At 35.3% G+C, this 21,087-nt stretch overlaps 1 protein-coding gene across 3 annotated transcripts in view; it reads right to left on the bottom strand.

The window, feature by feature from the left end:
* Nucleotides 1–21,087, bottom strand: part of CACNA2D1 (calcium voltage-gated channel auxiliary subunit alpha2delta 1) — a 355,647-nt gene that overhangs the window by 104,486 nt on the left and 230,074 nt on the right. For all 3 annotated transcript variants that reach the window (XM_042816159.1, XM_042816158.1, XM_042816157.1), the window contains exon 7: nucleotides 866–997. In XM_042816159.1, the coding sequence (XP_042672093.1) occupies nucleotides 866–997 (132 nt within the window). The remainder of the gene's footprint in view (nucleotides 1–865; nucleotides 998–21,087) is intronic.

Genomic DNA, 21,087 nt, shown 5'->3' with positions numbered 1-21,087 from the left:
GTTGTGCTAATCATAGTCATATCTTTAGCATAATCTCGTTTTCATAAGCAGCAACAATACTGCATAATCAGAAGAAAAAGGATCTCAGAGGTATTCCTTAACCAATAGTAAGTAAAAGAGATAAGACATTAGATACAATTGTCTCATGGAGTGAGCACATTATTTTGTTATTAATAACAGCATCTAACAACAACAGCAGTAACTTAGTTTGTGGTTCCATAAAACAAAGCTTTCCATGAGGTAGTGTTCATCAAGTACCAAATTAAGGGTACAGATGATCAAAATTTGGTAAAATACACACCTGTTTAAATAAATTTCTGTTTCACTGACACGATCATTTGACAGGTGGAACAGGTACTATTTGAAATAACCAAGTACTATCTGCCGACCTTAGCTCCGATAGTAAAAACATAACTGTTCAAGATCATGAATTCTGCATGACATAAGCATGGCGTAATTGTATTTTCACTGACTTTAATCATAAAGATTACCTGTCTAGTCAGTTGATATTTTCAAAACTAGACAGGTACAAAATCACTCTTAACAAATATTTAACCATGTTTTTACTCACTATACAGAAAGCAATACAAAATCAAGATTTAACTGTTCTATTTTTCAAAGTCCATAATCTTCTGTTTCTCTTATTCTGAACAACACAACTACTCAGTTATTTAATCTCCATTTCCCTCCTTCTCATACTAACTTTATGCCAGAATAACTTAAAAGCCTTTGAGTTATTTCTGCTTAACAGAAATCCCACCTATATAAGAAACTAATCTTTAGCTACCTTATATTTTTTCTACATAATTCAGATTTTTTAAGGCAGTATGTAGGGTAGGACAGTACTCAAGGAGACTTCAATTACCTGGGTAATACCTAGCGAGGCCAGTTGCACTACCAAAAACTTGCCATAACAAAGTAGGGTCTTCTTCTCTGTTCCGCTTGAATACATCATCCAATGCTGCAGTCCAATTGAGTTCATTTAACACTATTGTTGCTGTCAAAGATAAAGCACATTTCCAAGTTAAAAAGTTACACTGACTATAAAAAAAAGCAAGCTAAACTATTATGGAAAGTAATAAAGCTTCTAATCCTTTTATAGTTGTTTATTAGTTAAGAATTCCTCATATTCCCTTCTTCCAATTTAATTATTTGTAAGCAATGGCTGTTAATTTATTCATGTAATGTCTTCTAAAAAATATTTTATGAGATGTTACTCTAGTTGCACCTTCTTGTCAAAAAAAGTAAATGTAGTCATACAAATGCATATAAAGTTGATGTTTTTATTAATCACAGAACACTGCAATTAGAATGTTTTTTACAAAAGCTCACAAAGCTCTCCCTGTCCAAACAGATGCTTTCAGGTGGTTCTATGAAAAAAAAAAAAAAAAAAAAAAAAAAAAAAAAAAAAAAAAAAAAGAGCACTTGAATTGCAGTTAAAGTGGGATTCTCATACACTCATTATTGCATGCTAACAAATTATTCATACTTACAGATGTGATTATTTATAGAAAGATCAGCAGTGTGAACATTAATATTTATGAACTGGGTCAGTTTTTCAGTAAAGGTAAAAACAAGACTATTCACATTTTTAAGTATGATCACCTAAAGTCCAGGCAAGACTGTAATTTAGGCTTTTCCTGCAGTATGATATTGCATACAAGAAAGAATTTTTATGTCTTGCAAACGGGCAAGTCAAATGGAAATAAAAACAGTTCACGTTTAACAGAAACAAGTGGCACTACAGTAGAAATTTCTGCATGTGGATTTACATTCTAGCCCGTGGAAATAAGAATAAGGATAGATTAAAAGTTAACACTTGACAGCACAATTTGAAAATGAGTTTGTTACAAGTACTAGAGAAATGAGATTGTAACATTAAATTTTATAGGCTTGTTATCAAACGTTAAAGAGAAAACTGCTACACCCAGTGATTGGCAGAAACCTTTGTCTGTTTTTCAAAGGATTTTTAAGGTAATACTGCTCCCTCACAGTACATCTGTTTATAGAAATATCAAATTAGATTTCCAGCTCTTGAGATTCCCTGTAAACAATAAACTTTATAGTGTATACTTGTCTCTTTGTCAATTATAAAAATATTTATTTACTTGAAAAAGAGGAATAATTCCCTGAGGTATTATGAGAAGCTAATCATTTTAGAATGGTTGCTATTCAACTATCTCTTTCAGAACCAGTTAGATCTACTATAAAAAATAAAAAATAATTAAAAAAAACCAATACATAAACTTTTTTCTGAGTTCATTCTTTGTTCAGTCTTAATTTCAGAAGTGTCTCAAAGAAGTCATTAGAAGCTTTGCCATTTACTGACTCAGAAGGATTTCCTTTTGCACCTGATTTTTGTTGTTTCCTCACTTGATTTACAGAGTACTTGGCACACTGGAAGCCTACGTCAATGGTTCCCAATGGCATTTAGGGCACTAGAACACAGGGTACTTAAGGCACATGGGTGATAGTAATTCTGACCTCTTTTATATCTGACAAAACATTCAGGTTTCAGTGCCCTCCATGGACTCCCTACCCCCAAAACAATGGAAGCCAATGCATTTCTTTAGCCTTGTAATCTGTCTTTAAATTGCTGCAGCCTCTATCCCCAAATCTGGCAGCCAATTTTTCACCCTACCCCAGTAAAACATTCAATCAGGAAAAGAAAAAAGTTATTGATGGTCATAATTGCTTTTCTAAACTGGTAGCTATGCATGTCTGGAAGCAGTTCCTTCACATATGAAATGGAATACAGTATTTCCAAAGAGATTTCCTTCAGATAACCTCACTAATAAATAAACTATATGCAATATTAAGATATAATAGCCTTATTATTATACATTTACAAATATTGCTGCAGTGTCTTTGAAATCATAGAAACACATGTAATAGAAATTTATCAACCTGAACACACATGTACACATGTGCACATATACACATATGTAAAAGTATGCTTCTAAAATACATGCTTACAGAAAAAAGGAGAAACTGAGAATCTACAATGAGTAAAATACCAAAGTACTGCAGTACCAAAGTACAGAAGAATGGATAAACTGAAACAAACAATTTCAGCATTTTATTAGATTTGTGTAGATTAGCCTATAAAGCAAGAAATATGACTGCCCAGATTTTATTTGTAATACTGGTGTATCTTACAATTCAAAGAAAGAGTTTTATGATCACTTTCTACCTTTCCTTTCCTCCTCCTCAACAATTTTCTCCCAGAGGCAAATAAAACATCCTAAAGAAATCTAAGAAAAAAATCACACCAAGCTGGAAAGAAAACAAGAATAATGATGTGGAATTGAACATGAGAACAAGAAGAGAACATCCGAACAGACATACAGAGGAAAAGACTGCTAATAGTATGTGCCTCGAAGACACAATAACTTATTTGGTAGAATTGTTATGTAAATAGCTGATAGTGTGATCATTAAAACAATTACTTCTGAAACAGTTTGCTGTCTGTAATTAAAACTTGCTCCCTTAATTCAAGATATATATGATATATGTATATATACTTTTATTAGCATACTTGTGTGAAATGCACTCGTATTTGTTTTAACTAATGGTGAACAGTGAACAGTAAATAAGGAAAAGGATGCTGACAATTTTAGCTTTAATCATTTATTTCTCTGTTTTCCACATCATACATTACTCTTCTGCTTCTGCTAAAGGTACACTCTGGATTTCAAAAGACAAGCTGCAAATCAGTTCCCCTACATTTTTATTGCAATACCTCTGGTGAGAGGCAATTTAAAACCACTATCACTTGACACTGTTTTAAAGCCTATTGCAAAGTATTTGAAACATGCCATCTAAAGAAAAGAAAGCAAAACCCTCCAACTCGAACAAAGCCATTCAAATGGCTCATACTAAAATATGATTCTTAATTTGCACATAAAAATTAATAGAGCATGACTTTGACTAGCTCTTTGTAGAGGCCATACCAATCATCAGAATATCTTGATTTGAAATAAATAGATTTATTCTGACTTCATTAATAGAAGAGAGAATTTCACTTATTTTTCTGTTATTTAAAAAAAAAAACATAATAAAACAAAATGTTCAGACATGTTATAGTCACACCCATTGAGATGTTGTATAGAGCAGAAGAAAAGGTTTCTTTTTGAGATAACATTCATATGGGGAAGAGCTTTTGACTGATAATTTGCAGAAAGTCTACGTTAAGACAACTCTCCAATAACTTTATTTCTAATTCTGCTAAAAGTCTATGAAGATTGTTTCTGCTAAGTACTTCAACTGCTGCCTTTCACTTGATACTGGCAAGATGAAAAATAAAATTAATCATTGCACAGTAAAAAACCATCATTCTTAATTCCAATGAGATCCATCTATCTTCTCACTTTTCCCTCTTCTTTATCACATGAGGTTTAGGGGCCTTGACAAGAAATGGATTCAATTTTCCTCTGCAAATGCAATCAATAATAATGTGAGAGCACTACTGCTCTCTCTTTAAAAGAACTGGAATACACTTCTGATGATTTATTCAATATATAGGCCCTGGACTGCATACAGGGCAGAGTATAACATTATTTGAAAAGCCTGAGAGCTATTTACTATATCAGAAAATGTGTCAAATGCTGCTCCCTGTTGAGGCAGCTACACGTATCCAAGGGAGAATAGAAGGGACTGCTTCTACAGACCACTAATTGTCTTTTAGTGTATAGCAACTATTACAGTTCCATGTCTTATTTAATGAAGTTGGCTCAAATAAACTCGAAGTTTATTTGAAAATAATACCCACTAGTTATTCTTATGAATGAAATACATATTTGCAGCCCAATCTTATGGTATTTAAAACTGGGAGAATATATTTGCAAAAGCACATTTTTTGTATACTTAGATGGACACACAGGTTTCTGTCTGTAGACATGCTATACAGATATTTCAGAACTTGTGTTGTCTGTACAGACTCTTTTTTATTACCTATGTTTTTCTCAGGATTTTGTCTGAAAAGGAGTTAATTTTATTCATAGAGTCACACCTAATGCTGCCTCTTGGATGAAAAAAGTAGTGACAGCACAACACTCATTCTTTCAATATTAAATTCCTTCCAGCTTATTTTTAATTAGATGTTTGCACTGATCAAGCACATATTTTCTAGATAATTCCCAAATACAGTCATTTGAAAATCTAGTCTGACAGCAACTTAAGCTACAGTACTTGAAATTGAGGTGTATGCTATGTCTCTCTTGCAAAGCTCAACATGAGCAATAGGCAAGAGCAAAGGAAAGATTACAGCGGCTCCAACATGAATACTGTCTCCTAGGTAACTAGTCTTCTCAGTGGAATCAGAAATCTGAATTTAGATGCTTAGGCTTTCCATAGAACACCATAGGAAACTGTTCAGCTCAAAGGGTCATTAAAAAGAACAACAACCAAACAACTTCACAGATTATCAGAAGCCAGTTAAATGAGAATAATAATAAAAACATCTGAGACCTGGGGACCATTTTATTCCATATCTTTCTGCAAATAAATTAGAGCTCCAGAGGTTGCACTGCTATCCACTCGCAGGGATAGAGCACAGTGTTCGCTGCATACATGGATCACAGGAATATGAATCTACAAGATGTATCTCCAGAACACCAAGTTAGACAAATTAGTTGTACACATTCAGCAACCTTTATTTAGTTTTGAAAGCATCTATCTGATGATGACGGCACTCTGTGCAACAATATTAGAAATTAATTGCATACTTTGAAAGGTAAAGAACAACAGATAGAAAAAGAATGTGTCTTTCTTTTTTTCGATCAAAAAGAAAATCAAAACACACATTTAAGAAATGAAGAGGAATTGTATTCTTTTCATTCTTTTCAGTGGTGACCAATTAGGTAGGTCATTATTTTCAGTGCTGCCCTGCTTCATCTCTTATATACAGATCAGTTAAAAATTCCTGCCTTGAAAACAGTATTTGTATTTCCTATCATAATTTAACTTTAAATTACTGGATAATTAGAATTGTTCAGAATATTCAATAAATCATGCTTAAGAAATAAAATGTTGAAGTATATTTTTTAATAAGTGTAATAGCAATGAAATCAAATAGTTTTGGCATTTAAGATTGCTAAAAGGTAATTTTACAGAGTATGTATTTTACACTCTTAATTAAAAGCTTAAATGAATAAATGTCATGGAATTCTTCTTTCAATGAACAATTTCTTTGCTCCCCATTAGATATCTGATATTATGTCCTAGGCAGTTCTATATACAATTTTTTGAAGAAGTCAGTGAAGTCTAGCATGCTGTTGTGCCTGTGTCAAATCAAGAAAATTAATTGGCAGTGTCATATGATGTATGCTGTCTGGCTTAGCCACCGCATGCTGATAGCTAGAACATCACACTGAAAGCTCATTAAAGAAGAAATGCCCAGGAGAAGGAAATAAGAATGTCAGTAAAATAAGCATCCACTATAGCTCAACTAAAGAGAGTTAATATAATATTGAGTTGTAAAACATTCAGTACAAACTCATAGTTTTTAAACAAGTTATTTATGCTGTTATAAAAAACAAAAGACACTCCTATTAATATATTGCAACATATTGTTTATATTACTGTCTGTGCATCTTAGAAGTCACAAAAGATGAACACTGGCTTTTACCTTGCTCCTTCTAATATCCAGCGCATATTTGAAAATTGAGATACATCCAATGCTAACAATCATACAATACTCTCATTTTTTTTTTCTCTGGGAAGAGGATAAGAAAACACAGAAGATGAAAGATATAACTGATAGAGGAGAGATAGGGGAATTTTGGATTTTGCAGAGCTAACCAATGTAAGAGACTAAGACGAAAAACAGAACAAACTTAGAAAAGTAACTAGAGCTCCTCCTTTTTTTACTATTATCAGTTTTTACAGGTGACTTCAAAGGTGCGAGATTAATAAATCCTGAACTACAGCTGTGTAAAGTGAGAAGGAAAGGACACAAAAGACATTCAACTCATACAAAAATGTTCTCTCCCACGCTGTCTGTAGCATATTTTAACTATTTTAATCATTCAAAATATAATTCACAGTACTTACAGTCTGAAAACACTATTAATTCAGAAATGGATGCTGTCACATATGTAACTACCTATTACACATTTTTCAGTTTTTCTTGCAACAGTAACACTTCCCATCAACAGCAATTCCTTCTGTTCTGTAGCCAGTCATGGCAAATTGGAAAGAGTAAGCAGATCCAACAAAAATAGATATATTTTAATGCAATAGCATAAAAAAAGTTTGATATATAGTCCAGAAAACTCAGTTTCTTCTCTCTGTTAAGCCAAGAGATGAATTATTAGTGGACAAAGTACTGGAAAAGTTTAATAAGGTAACTGAAAAAAGTTTAAACAGGTAACAGAAAACCTGTCTTGTGAAAGGAGATGAGATTTTGAGTGATTTAACCTACAAAAATGATGTTGAATCAGAAAGCAAGATCAACTCTAAAAAGAATATGCAAGTCTAAGGATGATAATAGCACAACAACAAATGGACATCAGCTAGTTGTTATTAATTTAAAGCAGGAAATTAAGAGATCTCTTTCAGAGAGGAAGGTCTTAGAATGGCTGATAGAAGACAAGAGATCATTTAAGACACTAAACTAGTTTGTTAAAAGAATGACTTGGACAAATTATCAATTAGATTTGGCAACTAAAAGAAATTTCCTGTTCTATTCCCGAGCTTCGTTACAAATAAAAATGCTCCTTTAAAAAGTTATAGTAATCTCCAGCAATGAAGTTTTATACAAACTTACTGAAGCACAAGAATTGGAAGTAAATTTTCTCCAATTGGAAGTCATTTTTCATTAATGAATATTAAGTGCTTGCAAACCACCTGTAAATATATTTTTTATTATATATGTACATAAATATATAGAAAATACAAATATGTATGCTCTCTATATAATCTAGTATTATTAACAATATAATATTATGAAAATATATATTACACACGTTATTGTATTATAAATTTTATAGTATATACCTATTTTATTTGAAAGTTCTATATAGAACATAATGATTTTTGTGTGTTTTAGGGATTTTTTATAACTATTAAAATAACACAGTGGATTTGGGTACTGGGATTCTAATCTAGCCCCTATATAAATGAAATATTAATGAATAGCAGGCAGGCTTAATCTATCTAAATGCATATCTGGCAGCAGAAATCCAAGACACACTGAGTGTGAGGGGAATACAATGCACAAGCAAGAAACGTGAGAAAAATGATGATGAGATAAAACCTGTTTTGTTAACTGAGCAGGTTCAGATGTGACTACCACTGCTCATTGTCAATGTTCTAACAATTTCAGACAATTATGTAGAGTTAAAAAAAAAAAAAAGAAATTTCAATTTTTTTTTTGTTTTGTTATTGTTGTTGCTTGGACAAAGGATGCATAACAGTCTTCACTCTGGAGAAATTTGTTATGACAGAAATTTTATGAGAATAAATATCTTCTAAAAATCAGCTACTCAAAAATGTCCCCTCCCTTCACCATATGAACCATCTGTCCCACAAGCATCTGGCTTACAGACTTCTTGGAAGCAGAACATAAAAATAAAATAGAAATTCTGCAGTATGACACCATTATAGGTACAGCATCTTGATGGGTAATTGAATTTCATGTGGGCTTTTTTTTTTTTTTTAATCTTTTTTTTTTTTTTTTTGGTAGGTTATGTAAAGGTAACATTAATTAAACCCTTTTCTCTTAAAGAGGGAAAGGGGAAAGTCTACAGCATGCTAGAAAGGTCTAAGTCAAACATTAGCTGCCTATACAAACAGGTTTCCTCTCTCTGAAGACTTTGCTATTTATTCTTAAAAATAAAGACTTGGCTTATGCCTTTAAAAGAAGAAAAAGTATATTTTTATTTAATGCACAACATTAAATTCATGAGGAACAAAATACACATTCCCAGTTCTAAGCTATTGGGCTGATTTCCACTCTTGGGGTGAATCGTGGCCTGCATTAAATTAATAATAAAACTCCTGCACTGCACAGGGAAGTGATCAATACAACAATTGGAATTATTTGTGCTTGCAGAACAGTAAAAAACCCCACCAAATCCAGTACATAATCACTACCAAATATGTAACATGCTGTACCAAAAAGATCATAATGTTGTAAAATAAAAATCAAGTGGAAACAAAGAAAAGGGACAATTAAAAGGCAAAGAATAATTCTTTTCCACTGAGTAAGTGAAGTGAGATGGACATGACTTTCAGTGCCTGAGAGAAAGTGACAAGAAACCAAGTTGTGAGCATACACAATTGTATGCTCAACTGTACCAGTGAGGAAGCTGCTGTGCTTTGGGGTAAAACCAAACCCCAGAGCCCTACAATCCTTTGTGTACTTCTGGGAAGATACGTATGAATTTAGTGTGCTAAATATGTAGATAGAGACAAGGACAACAGGTACCCACATTTGAAAATTTGTTCTGTTAGTGCCCATCTACTTGGAATTCATGGCTGGATGGGAAAGCAAAACCTTTTATTTCCCTCCCTGATTCTGCAAGCTCCTGTATTTGTCGTTATTCAGGAGGAGAAAGAGGAAAAAAACCTCTTTGGGATGCCATACATATACAAATACTGCTCCAGGTAAAAAAGAACAAGAGGAGAAAATTATTGCAGAAAAACTTCCACGGATGTACAGTGGAATCCATCGTCCATAGGAAGAGAGACCAGATGTTGAGTTTAATGCAAGGACCTGACAACTTTCTGTGATAATCACACAGGAGAATGCAGTAGCTACTGAAAAGGTAGCCAAAGATGCCAAAGATGAAGGCAATGTTCTATACCAAAATACCGGTATCAAAACACATTTATTCACCTTTAATTCCTTAGCATCTTCCTGTGATTTTCAGTAATTAAAAAAAAAATAAAATTAAACAAACAACCAAAAAAAGCCACACTTTTTAAAAACCCTACACTTTTTTTTTTTTTTTTTTTTTTTTTTTTTTTGGTACAGAAGATAAACAAATAACGTTTCTTCATGAGTTGGAACAATGAAAGTAAAACAGTAATATTCTTCAGATATACTATCACACACCCTGATTTCTCTGAGGCAATTATATAAAAACGTATAAAAAATACTTCCATTTTTAAAAATATCAGATTGCATTGTATTTGTTTTTATCAAACTCATGCAAGCAACAACCTTTCACTTACTTGTCAGATTCTACTCCTACTTATTTTACCTATTTTATATTCATCTTATTCAAGCAAAGAGCTTTCATTTCTCTTGTCAGCTTCTACTGAGTTTTTTTATATTGATCTTTTAAAAGGAACAGCTTTTCACTTCCTTATCATCTTCAAATGTATCATGCTCATTTTTGTATTGACATCATCATTTCAATACTCCTCTGCCTTTTTTCAAATTACAGCATTTCTACAGCTAAAAGCATTTTAAACACTTGATTTCAACCTTCTTATTAACTACTAAGCATAATCCTAAAACTCACTCTTGATTTTGTTCAGAGAATACTGAAGTCCTAAATTCTCAGCAAACTTGGATCACATGATTCTGTGATATCCTTCAGTTCTTACAACAAAAATTGACAGTCTTCAAATCAAACAGTGTGTTAAGAGTAAAGATAAATGAAAACTTAATAGTTGTGAGGCTGAGTTTATATGTGTGCAATGAGATTGCACAACCGAATTTTGGTACAAATAGGTTAATTATTTTGATTTATCTATTAATATGGATGAATATATGCATTATATAATATATACATAATATACATGATAATATATATTGTCTCTATATTACCTATATATATCTATACACTATCTATGGATAGCGTATATATAACATATTCTATATATTATATCATCTATATTTTATTATGTTTATAGTATAATTATTTATATATAATAAATTATACAATTATAATATTATATTTAATTAGAAGTAATTGGAAAGTAATTAATCACAGTGATGCAACGTTAGGAATGACTTCCTGGGCAACACTAGAAACATTTACCAGAAAATATGTCACAGACCTAAAACCCATGAAAAATATTTTTTTAATGGTAAAGCCATAGAAGCTGTCTAGCTAATTTTCAAAGGATACTCTATCAAAGCAATCTTTATGGTTGATGACATACTTAGAGATTTATTTCCAAATGTTCTTGTCCATATTAGTGTTATGAAATGAAATACTCAAGCAAACATTCTTCATTGTTAATTTCACAGCAAAGTTCATTTTGGTATTAATATGCTAGCAAAAATTGGTTCAAATCCTTCTAAGTATCCATCTCTTTGTAGACCTCAGGCTACACAATGGCATCTCAAATTGTCATTATTTTATAACGCAGGGATCATGTACATATACACAGGTTCTAAATCCTGCACCTGCACAGAAATATCAGAAGCAAAATTTCTTACCACTGAAACATAAACACAAAGCCATTTCAATCAACATTCTTTCAGAATAAATTCAGAGATTTATTGGAAGTATAAAAAAAGAAACAAAGACATAAATGAAGAATAAAAAAGAAAAGGACAAGATGATCAAGATGTAATCAAAGGGAACCTCAAGATGATGCATTTCTGGTAAGAAAAAAAAAAGTGCTGAACAGACTACAGTAAGAATATTCAGATGCTTTTGCTCTAAATGGAAAAATTATCGTGTTTGAAAATTTATTACACAGATGTGCTATAATAGCAAGCATTTTGTACAATCAGACTGATCCTTCTAAAGTGAAATCTGAAAGCATTAATTTCTATACTAAAGGTAGTAATGAAGAAGGCTTTTTGGCCCAATTTTCCACTTAGCCTCGGTGAACAATGTTATTTATAAAAAAATCTGCCATTACAACTGAATATGCAGTAAGGAATAAAAGGCAATTTCTTCTCTTTGATAAAGTTAAATTACTGTTGCTTCTAAGTCACCGCATTTCCAGATATTGTAAGTGGAATTTCCTTTCTTCATAAGTGATCTGTGTACATCTATAGGAAATGGAAAACATGGTATAATCTCTTGAAACAACTGCATATATTTGCAGTGGACAGCATGAGTTAGTTTAATGAAAATCATAAGTGTTTCAGCTACTTTACACTCATAAAACAGACAGTTGATGTGCAATTTGTAAAGATTGTGAGATCTCTTCTATGTGTTTTTTCTTCCTCCTGTCTATGTTAAAAGCAGCTGTCAGTTACAATAGTTTTGTTAGACCTGAAATATATGACAGAAACAATGGAGAGACCAAAGAAGGAATTCTGCAGTATATATGCTTCTGAAATTTGTTTCTGATAGAAATAATACATATGTTACCTCTATGGACATGTATGTGCAGAAAGTACTCAGAGAGAACTCCTGGCTGAGAAAAAATAAAGACTGGAAGTATCAGCAAGAACAGCAACTAATGTCAGGCAGAAATCTGAGGGGATGATGGAAGGTAGAAAAAATGACTCTGGATGTAAAACTGCTTGTATCAGAGCAGCTAAATCAAAGACCTGGGTGATCCATGGGCAATCAGTGGATGAACTGAAAACAAAACAAGACAAAAGAAAACAAGGCAGAGAAAGACTACCTAGTTAAAAAGCTGCAGTATAAATTTGATGTCTTCAAAGCTACAAAGGAAAAACAAGCCATGGCAAATAATGAAAACAAAAGTGAAACTGGCTGCCAATTCAAAAGGTGAAGCTGATACTATAATTCCTCAGAGACTGCCTAAGACATTATTTCTTTCAATATTTGAGAGAGAGATGTCAGGATGATGCACATTTAGTTGAAAGAGTGGGAGACAGAAGACCAGAAAATCACAGCAGCACAAGAAGAAGCCTTTAGGAAAACAGTAATAAGGAAAACAGACAGGCTTATTATAAGTAAAGTATCAGAAATCAGGCAGGTATTGTCTCCTGGGAACCATTGAAGAAGATTCCAAAGACAGAAAGGGAGAGGCTACTCTTTGTTTTTCATATAAATAATTCAGCTTGGACCTCCTTCTCATAGATCAAATGAGTGTTCAAGTAATAAAGCAGTTTAAAGAAGTGGAAGCACATGTAATCCTCAGAAAGGAATCTTGTCCATAGCAAATAAAAATGGCCCAGAAAACTGTCACTGAATTTTTGTGATGTCTGAGAACAATAAACATTGAAAGTATATTCTATATACTGTGTATATAATATGACTGTGCATGAGTAAAGAGTTCAGGAGTTTCCACAGAAATAATGAGGAAAGTAAAGTCAAAGTTGGCGTAAGGTTTCATCTAGAAGGGAGAAGATACAAAACCACTTGTACTACGACAATACTTCATGTAAAAACAAAACAAAAACGAAGAAAGGAGAGAAACGCAGCAATGTTCAAGAGAACATCTTGAAGTACCAACCAGGACATTAGCATCTATACATCAATTCTGCTAAGGGATAAAAATTTAAATCTGTGTCATAATTACAGTATTTGGAACAAATCCTGAATGAATTAAACCATCTGGTAAAGAAGAAGGAATTGAACACTGTGGATCACACAACAGAACGCAGACTGGAGCAAAAGAATGTGAAGCTCTATTGCGGTGCTGTATCTCTGGAGAAAACACACATGTATTTAAATCAGGACATTTTATTTTTTGCAAAGCCTCAGATGGAAATTCTGTAGGTCTGTTAAAAGCACTAATCTCATGTTTGCATAAGGAGAGTGAACTCCACATAAAATAAACAGGAAGCAGTAAAAATTATACTTTCTTGGTACTGATATGTCTCATGTACTTATCACAAAATCTAAAGCTAATGAGAAGATTCAGATATTTTCAATCAGAAGACAGACTTTGCTAAATGGTCATAGTAACTAGGCACAGTATCATTTGTTAAACTCAGCATAGATTGAAAGTAGGGAGGAAGCTGCCTCCTAAAAGATGCACTTGAATTCTGCAAAATTGCTTCTTACAGGAATGTTTTCAGGGGAGGGTGATCACAAAATACTTCATTTTATGTGTTCTGGTTTTGGCTGGGATAGAGTTAATTTTCTTCCTAGTAATGGTAAGGTGCTGTGTTTTGAATTGCAGATGAGAATAAGGTTGATAACAAACCAATCTTTTAGTTATTTCTGAGCAGTGCTCACACATAGCCAAGGACTTTTCAGCTTCATATTCTGTCCTGCCAGCAAGGGAGGCAGCGGTGCACGAGGAGGTGGGAGTGACAGGTGACCAAAGGTCCATCCATGCTGTATGGTGTCATGATGAACAGTGGGGAGCTGACCCAGAGATCTGCCACTGTACAAACTGACCGGGCATAGGTCAGTGGGTTGTGAGCAACTGCACTACACATCACTGTTTTGTATGTTCTTTTATCATTATTATTGTTTTCCTTCCCTTTTCTGTCTTATTAAACAGTCTTCATCTCAACTCATTGGTTTTACCTTTTTTCCAATTGTCCCCCCCACTCTACTTAAAGGGTCAGTGAACAGTTAGCTATCTGCTGAGTTGAATCATATATTAAAAGGTCAGAAGAAACAAAATGAAACAAAATAAGGAAATTAAGAAAAAACAGATGATTTAATGAACTTAAAGTCTAGTCAGGAAATAATGAATCATCTCCACTGAAATAGTATTTAGAATTTCTATTTCAAGTAGAGAACAAGAAGGTGAAGGTGACACCATTCACACAAACCAGCATGTTAAACAGGATACCAGGAACAGGGGTGCAGATGAAAAAGAAACTGAACATTGAAGAGAATCTGAAGGTCTACAGAAGATAGCCTCTTTTGCTTCTCTACCTTCCTAGAAATATTGGAATACGGAAAGAATATCACTACACTAAATTTGTACCTTCACTCACAGCAGCACCTGTAGCACACAATGATTATGCTGTATGACTATCAATAATTACTGATCAAACAGCAATAAAAAGATTAGATTGACTTTTATGAAGATAATTAATTATTCAGTATAAATTGGTAGACATTCAAACTATTTAAACAGTAGCTTCCAATAAGGCTCTTCTGCCACATGCTTAATCAATCCAGTAAAATCACCCTAAGTAGAAGTAAATTACTTCAGGACCTCAGGAAAATTCATTGCAGCAAAATGTATCTCAACAACAATAGGAATTCATAAACTTGGAAATGTACATGTGGGAAGCAAGCAAAGCCTGATCTCATTCACTGAGATGCAACTACTTGTCAGCCTGACCTTGGGAACAGGGAAAGTTATGGAGCAAATCATCTTGGGTGAGATCACACGACATGTGCGTGGCATTCAGGGGATCAGGCCCAGCCAGCATGGGTTCATGAAAGGCAGGCTGTGCTTGACCAACCTCCTCTTCTACGACTGGGTGACCAGACTGGTAAAGGGGGGAAAGGCTGTTCACAGAATCACAGAATCACAGAATCACAGAATCACAGAATCACCCGGGTTGGAAGGGACCTCAAGGATCATGTAGTTCCAACCCCCCTGCCTAGCAGGGCCACCAAACATACACAATCAGATCAGGTTGCCCAGGACCCCGTCCAGCTTGGCCTTGAACACGTCCAAGGACGGGGCATCCACAACCTCCCTGGGCAGCCCGTTCCAGGGCCTAACCACTCTCCTTGTAAAGAACTTCCCCCTAACATCCAACCTAAATCTTCCCTCCTTCAACTTGGATCCATTTCCCCTAGTCCTGCAGTTGTCAGCCCTTTTGAAGAGTTTACTCCCTTCCTGGGTGTAGGTTCCCTTCAGGTATTGATAGGCTGCAATGAGGTCACCCCGCAGCCTTCTCTTCTCCAGGCTGAACAAGCCCAACTCCCTCAGCCTGTCCTCATAGGGGAGGTGCTCCAGCCCCCTGATCATCTTAGTTGCCCTCCTCTGGACCCTTTCCAAAATCTCAATGTCTTTCTTGTACTGAGGGCTCCACACCTGGACACAGTACTCCAGATGGGGCCTCACAAGAGCCGAGTAGAGAGGGACAATCACCTCCCTGTCCCTGCTGACCACCCCTCTCCTGATGGAGCCCAGGATCCCATTTGCCTTTCGAGCTGCCAGAGCGCACTGCTGGCTCATGTTAAGTCTCTCGTCCATCAGGACCCCCAGGTCCTTCTCTGCCAAGCTGCTCTCAAGGACCACTCCTCCCAGCCTGTACGTGGGCTGGGGTGCCTGGGGTTCTTCCGGCCCAAATGCAAAACCTTGCACTTTGCCGTGTTGAACCTCATTAGGTTCACCCGAGCCCAGCCCTCCAGCCTGTCGAGGTCCCCCTGAATGGCATCCCTTCCTTCCACCGTATCAACTGCACCACTCAGCTTGGTGTTGTCAGCAAACTTGCTGAGGGTGCACTCAATTCCCTCATTGATGTCATTAATAAAGATGTTAAAGAGCACCGGTCCCAAGACAGACCCTTGGGGGACACCACTTGTTACCGGCCTCTACCTGGACATAGAGCCATTGACCACCACCCTCTGTCTGCGGCCTTTCAACCAATTGCTTATCCAAGCAATTCTGGCTGTTGATGTAGTCTACCTAGACTTCAGCAAAGCCTTTCACATGGTCTCTCTCAGTATTTTCCTGGGGAAACTGGCTGCCCGTAGCCTGGACAGGTACACCTTCTTTGGATAAGGAACTGGCTAGAGGGCTGTGCCAATAGGCAGTGTTTAATGGAGCTAGGTCCAGCTGGCAACCTGTTACAAGTGGTCCCCCAGGGGTCCCATCTTATTTAATATCTTTATTGATGACCTAGATGAGGGGATTGAGTGTACCCTCAGTAAGTTTGCAGATGACACCAAGTTGGGAGGTAGTGTTCATCTGCCTGAGGGTGGGGAGGCCCTTCAGAGGGATCTAGATAGCTGGATCACTGGGCTGAGATGAATGGGATGAGGTTCAACAAGGCAAGGTGTAGGGTTCTCCGCTTTGGCCACAACAACCCCATGCAGTGCTATAGGGTTAGGGATAAGTGGCTGGATGACTGTAAAGGGGAAAGGGACCTGGGGGTGTTGGTTGATGCTCGGCTGAACATGAGCCCACAGTGTGCCCAGGTGGCCAAGAGGGCCAACGGCATCCTGCTCTGCATTAGAAATAATACTCTACCCTCTACTCAGCACTGGTGAGGCTGCACCTCGAGTACTGTGTTCAGTTTTGGGCCCCTCACTACAAGAAAGACATTGATGCCCTGGAGTGTGTCCAGAGAAGGGCAACGAAACTGGTGAGTGGTCTGGAGCACAAGTCTTACGAGGAGCAGCTGTGGGAGCTGGGATTGTTCAGTCTGGAGAAGAGGAGGCTCAGGGGAGACCTCTCATTGCACTCTACAACTTCCTGAAGGGAGGCTGTGATGAGGGGGGGGTTGGCCTCTTCTCCCAGGCAACAAACAGAACCCAAGGACCACCCAGTGGTCAAGAGGCATCTGGATGAGGAGCTACGATGTATGGGTTAGTAGCTTATGATAGCAAGGGTAATGGGAGGATGGTTGGACTAGATGATCTTATAGATCCTTTGCAACCTTGTGATTCTATGATTCTACAATCCTTGGTACTAATGACCAGTGACTATAACAGAATGGAACCGAACTAACAAACACCTTGTATTCATCAGGCAGAAGAATTGCTCGGTGGACTGAAGAATTCAATTGCATCTCAAATACATAAACACAGAGATTTTAAAATGTAATGTTACTTAATCCTCAAGCTCAAGGATGGTAGATTCAATCTCAAAGAGGGTAGATTTAGGTTAGATATAAGGAAAAAGTATTTTATAGTGAGGGTGGTAAAGGTGGTAAAGGTGGTGAGGGTGGTGAGGCACTGGAACAGGTTGTCTAGAGGTGTGATTCAAGTCGAGGCTGGATCAGGCCCTGGGCAACCTAAACTGGCTGTGCATATCCCTGTTAATTACAAGGGATTTGGACTCAATGGCCTTCAGAGGTCCCTTCCAACTCTAAGGATTCTACAGTTCTATCAAAATACAAAACACTTCAATTTAAGGCATTTAGGGAATGTTCTCTTAATGATGAACAACACTGCGTAACTGCAGTTATGCACAGTTCTACCATAGTAGATTAAAATATATGAAGAACGAAAGTCTTTTTAAATTATTGCAACATGAAGTCAGATTTAAAACAGCCATTTCATTTTCCCTCTTTCAAAAAAAAAAATATATATATATATATATTTATTGTAGTTGCTGGAGGGAACTTCTAACTGTGCGCTGTATGTTTACTGGCTTAAAAAGATTGTTCAAGTTTTGTTTCAATGCTTAATGAGTTCTCTACAATAATTCGAATGAGTGTGTAGAAAGAGACTATTAAAGAAGTATTCTCTCTTTTATGGATGACATGAAAGGGATATGGATAGCTAAATTAACAGTCAATCAGGGCTTCTGAGAGAATTTGACTAATGCATTTATTATTACCTTTACAAACATGCTTTTGCAAATCAAGGAGGGTTGTTTTTTTTTTTTCCCTTCTCTTTTAAAAAAGGATTTTAGAGATTTTTTTCATTCATCAAAGCAAAAGATTAGTGATATTTGATGAGAACACTTACACTGTGAAAAAAAATGCAAGTACTTGAGCCTTTTCTTGTCTTGTAAGGAAACATCCTACTTTTGTCTATTTGTTTTTATGCAATTTAAACAGCATATTCTGACAGCTAATTTAAATATACATACATATATATATACACATACGTATATGTTTATATATATGTTTTACATCTTACTTGATATAACCAAACAGTAAATCTGAAGATACTCAGCAGTGGCAGCATACACATAGTGAATGAAAAGTGAAAAGGAAATTCTCTATTCTCTATCTCACTTCTTAATTGATTTTATAAATTAGCTAAAATCAGATTTTAGCTCTTTTCCTGCACTTCCTGAGTATCTCTACGAAATGTTAGCATCTCAAATAACTATGTAGATAAAAAGAGGTTTTGTCAGGTCAGGTATCAAAAAGCCACCAAGAGAGAAATCATTCAGAACCTTCCATAAGATGAAAACAATCAAGCTTCTGATACTTCAAATCCCATTACTAATTTACAAAGTGAAGACAAACCCATACTCCAAAGTGCTTTTGAAAAATGCTTCTTGATTCATTGCTAACTGACTGGAGGATTGATTACATGCTTTCACTCTGAAAGACACAATCTTTCCACTATTTTTCTTGATCCCCTTTTTTAAACGTTTTGATCGCATTAGCCATAAATGCCTCCAATTTAAAAAGAGAAAAAGCACACACCATTTCCAAATAAAAAAACTGAGGCCCCTAGAAAGACTTAGAATTTTCTTGTTTATATGTAATACCAAAATCCAGCTTACAATGTAAACGCCCCAAAGATTTTTCATAAATATTCTCGTGATATACATATACTTTTTTTTTAATAAAGGAAACAAATTTGTCATTAGATCATTTTCAGAATGCATTTTGCACTGCCTTAAATACAAAATCCTCTGTCCACATTATGAAGTGTAAGTGAATCTTTCAGCCTTTCAAAGCTCTCATGTCAGTTAGCAAACAGCCTGTATTTCATGTGGGTAAAAAAGGATGTTTGGGGTTTTTCAAGATTAGATGAAGTAAAGACAATTTAAAACAAGTTAAAGAATTTAAAACAAACTAGCAAATAAGCCTTTCTTATTTTTTTCTAAAAAAGCTTGTTGGAGTTATATGTGATAAACCAGAAAAATAAAAATATTTTGAAAAGGAAAAATTTCAAAATATCTAAACTGTTTGTTTTTTTTTCTATAACACACAACCAATCTCTTATTTAAAGCAACTAATAATAATGATAAGAATAGGATGGAGAAATCATATCTAATTTCCAGAGTGTGCATTTCCCCTACATGTTAGAAAAACAAAAACATTAAAAAAATAAACATCTCCTCAATAAGATTGATTGTGATTTCATGTTTCCTCTAAATTTTGATATGTATTTTGGATAACAAGTTTGGTTTTTTGAGCCAAACAGGTTTTAGCTATGTGAAGCTGCTAGAGCATATAAGTTGCTGTGGTATAACACACCAAGTTGCTTCAAGAAGCAGAAAATGCTAACTTCTATGTCAGTAATTGCAGGAACAGCAAGATGTTACTAAATCAATATCTCATCTGGAAAATATGTTTTTCCATTTTGCCCTGCAGTTAACGTAGTGCCAAGAGGCCATTATCCAATGACTTTCGATTAGATCAGCTCAGGATCAGACATCTCTGTACAGCAAATCACTGCTTTCTGAGCTCATCCTCAGAAAACAAAACAAAGCAAAACAAAACAAACAAACAAACAAAACAAGCAACTCACCAAATGAAAACAACAACACAGCACAGAGGGGCTTTCCGTGGGTGTTCAAGGCTCACTACAGCCAGTCTCACAACCTGTCAGCCTGGTAATCTACAGATAACTCAACGTCCAATTTGTTTTAAGTAACTTGGACACCTTAAGCTTTCCCCAAATTCTTAACCAAGTAATTAATAATTTCTCTACAAGAAATATTTAACCTCAGAACAGATACTATCTGATTGTCAGATAGCTTTTCTACTTCATGATAGGCTTTCACAAAATATGGCCAATTTCCATCATTTTAAAGATAAACAACAGAGAGGAGCAGCGAGCCTTCAACATTGTGTGGCACACTGATAGCAGACATGATGTTGGAATTCACATTTTCAAGAACTCGTAAAGAAGGTGAAGTTAAAGAAAAATAAAAACAAACAAACAAACAAACAAAACACCAGCTTGGAGAAGTCATTCTAATAAACTATAAAAAATTCCCCGTTTCAAACTCAACCATTTTCATTGTTTCCATTTATGTTTCCCCTTTTCAAAACCAGACCAAAGAGAACCTGGTCAAGCAAATAAATAGGAGAGTACAGAACGGGAGCCAGCTGCATAATTGCTACATAACAATCCGTCTGTTCCAGACAGACAAGTCATAAATTTGTCAGAAAATGTTGCTTACTTTTTCAAATGAACTAGAATTCTATAAAAATTCAACAGCTAATTTTCCATGGACTCCTTGTAGTAAAGAGTCGTAAGATCCCTAGAGGTTTAAGTTTCATATTTCCTCAATGGAGCTACAAGATAAGAAGTCCAACATGTCTGACTTTACAGTGGCTTTACAGAAAAAAACAATTTGCAAAACACCAAGCACTCATAGTTGGTAACATACTCTGAAGAATGCATAGAAATT

Source organism: Centrocercus urophasianus, unplaced genomic scaffold (assembly GCF_019232065.1).
Source record: "Centrocercus urophasianus isolate 14NV4802_14NV808 unplaced genomic scaffold, USGS_Curo_1.0 seq_15, whole genome shotgun sequence".
Taxonomy (NCBI): domain Eukaryota; kingdom Metazoa; phylum Chordata; class Aves; order Galliformes; family Phasianidae; genus Centrocercus; species Centrocercus urophasianus.
This window is presented reverse-complemented; position numbering and strand designations above follow the sequence as displayed.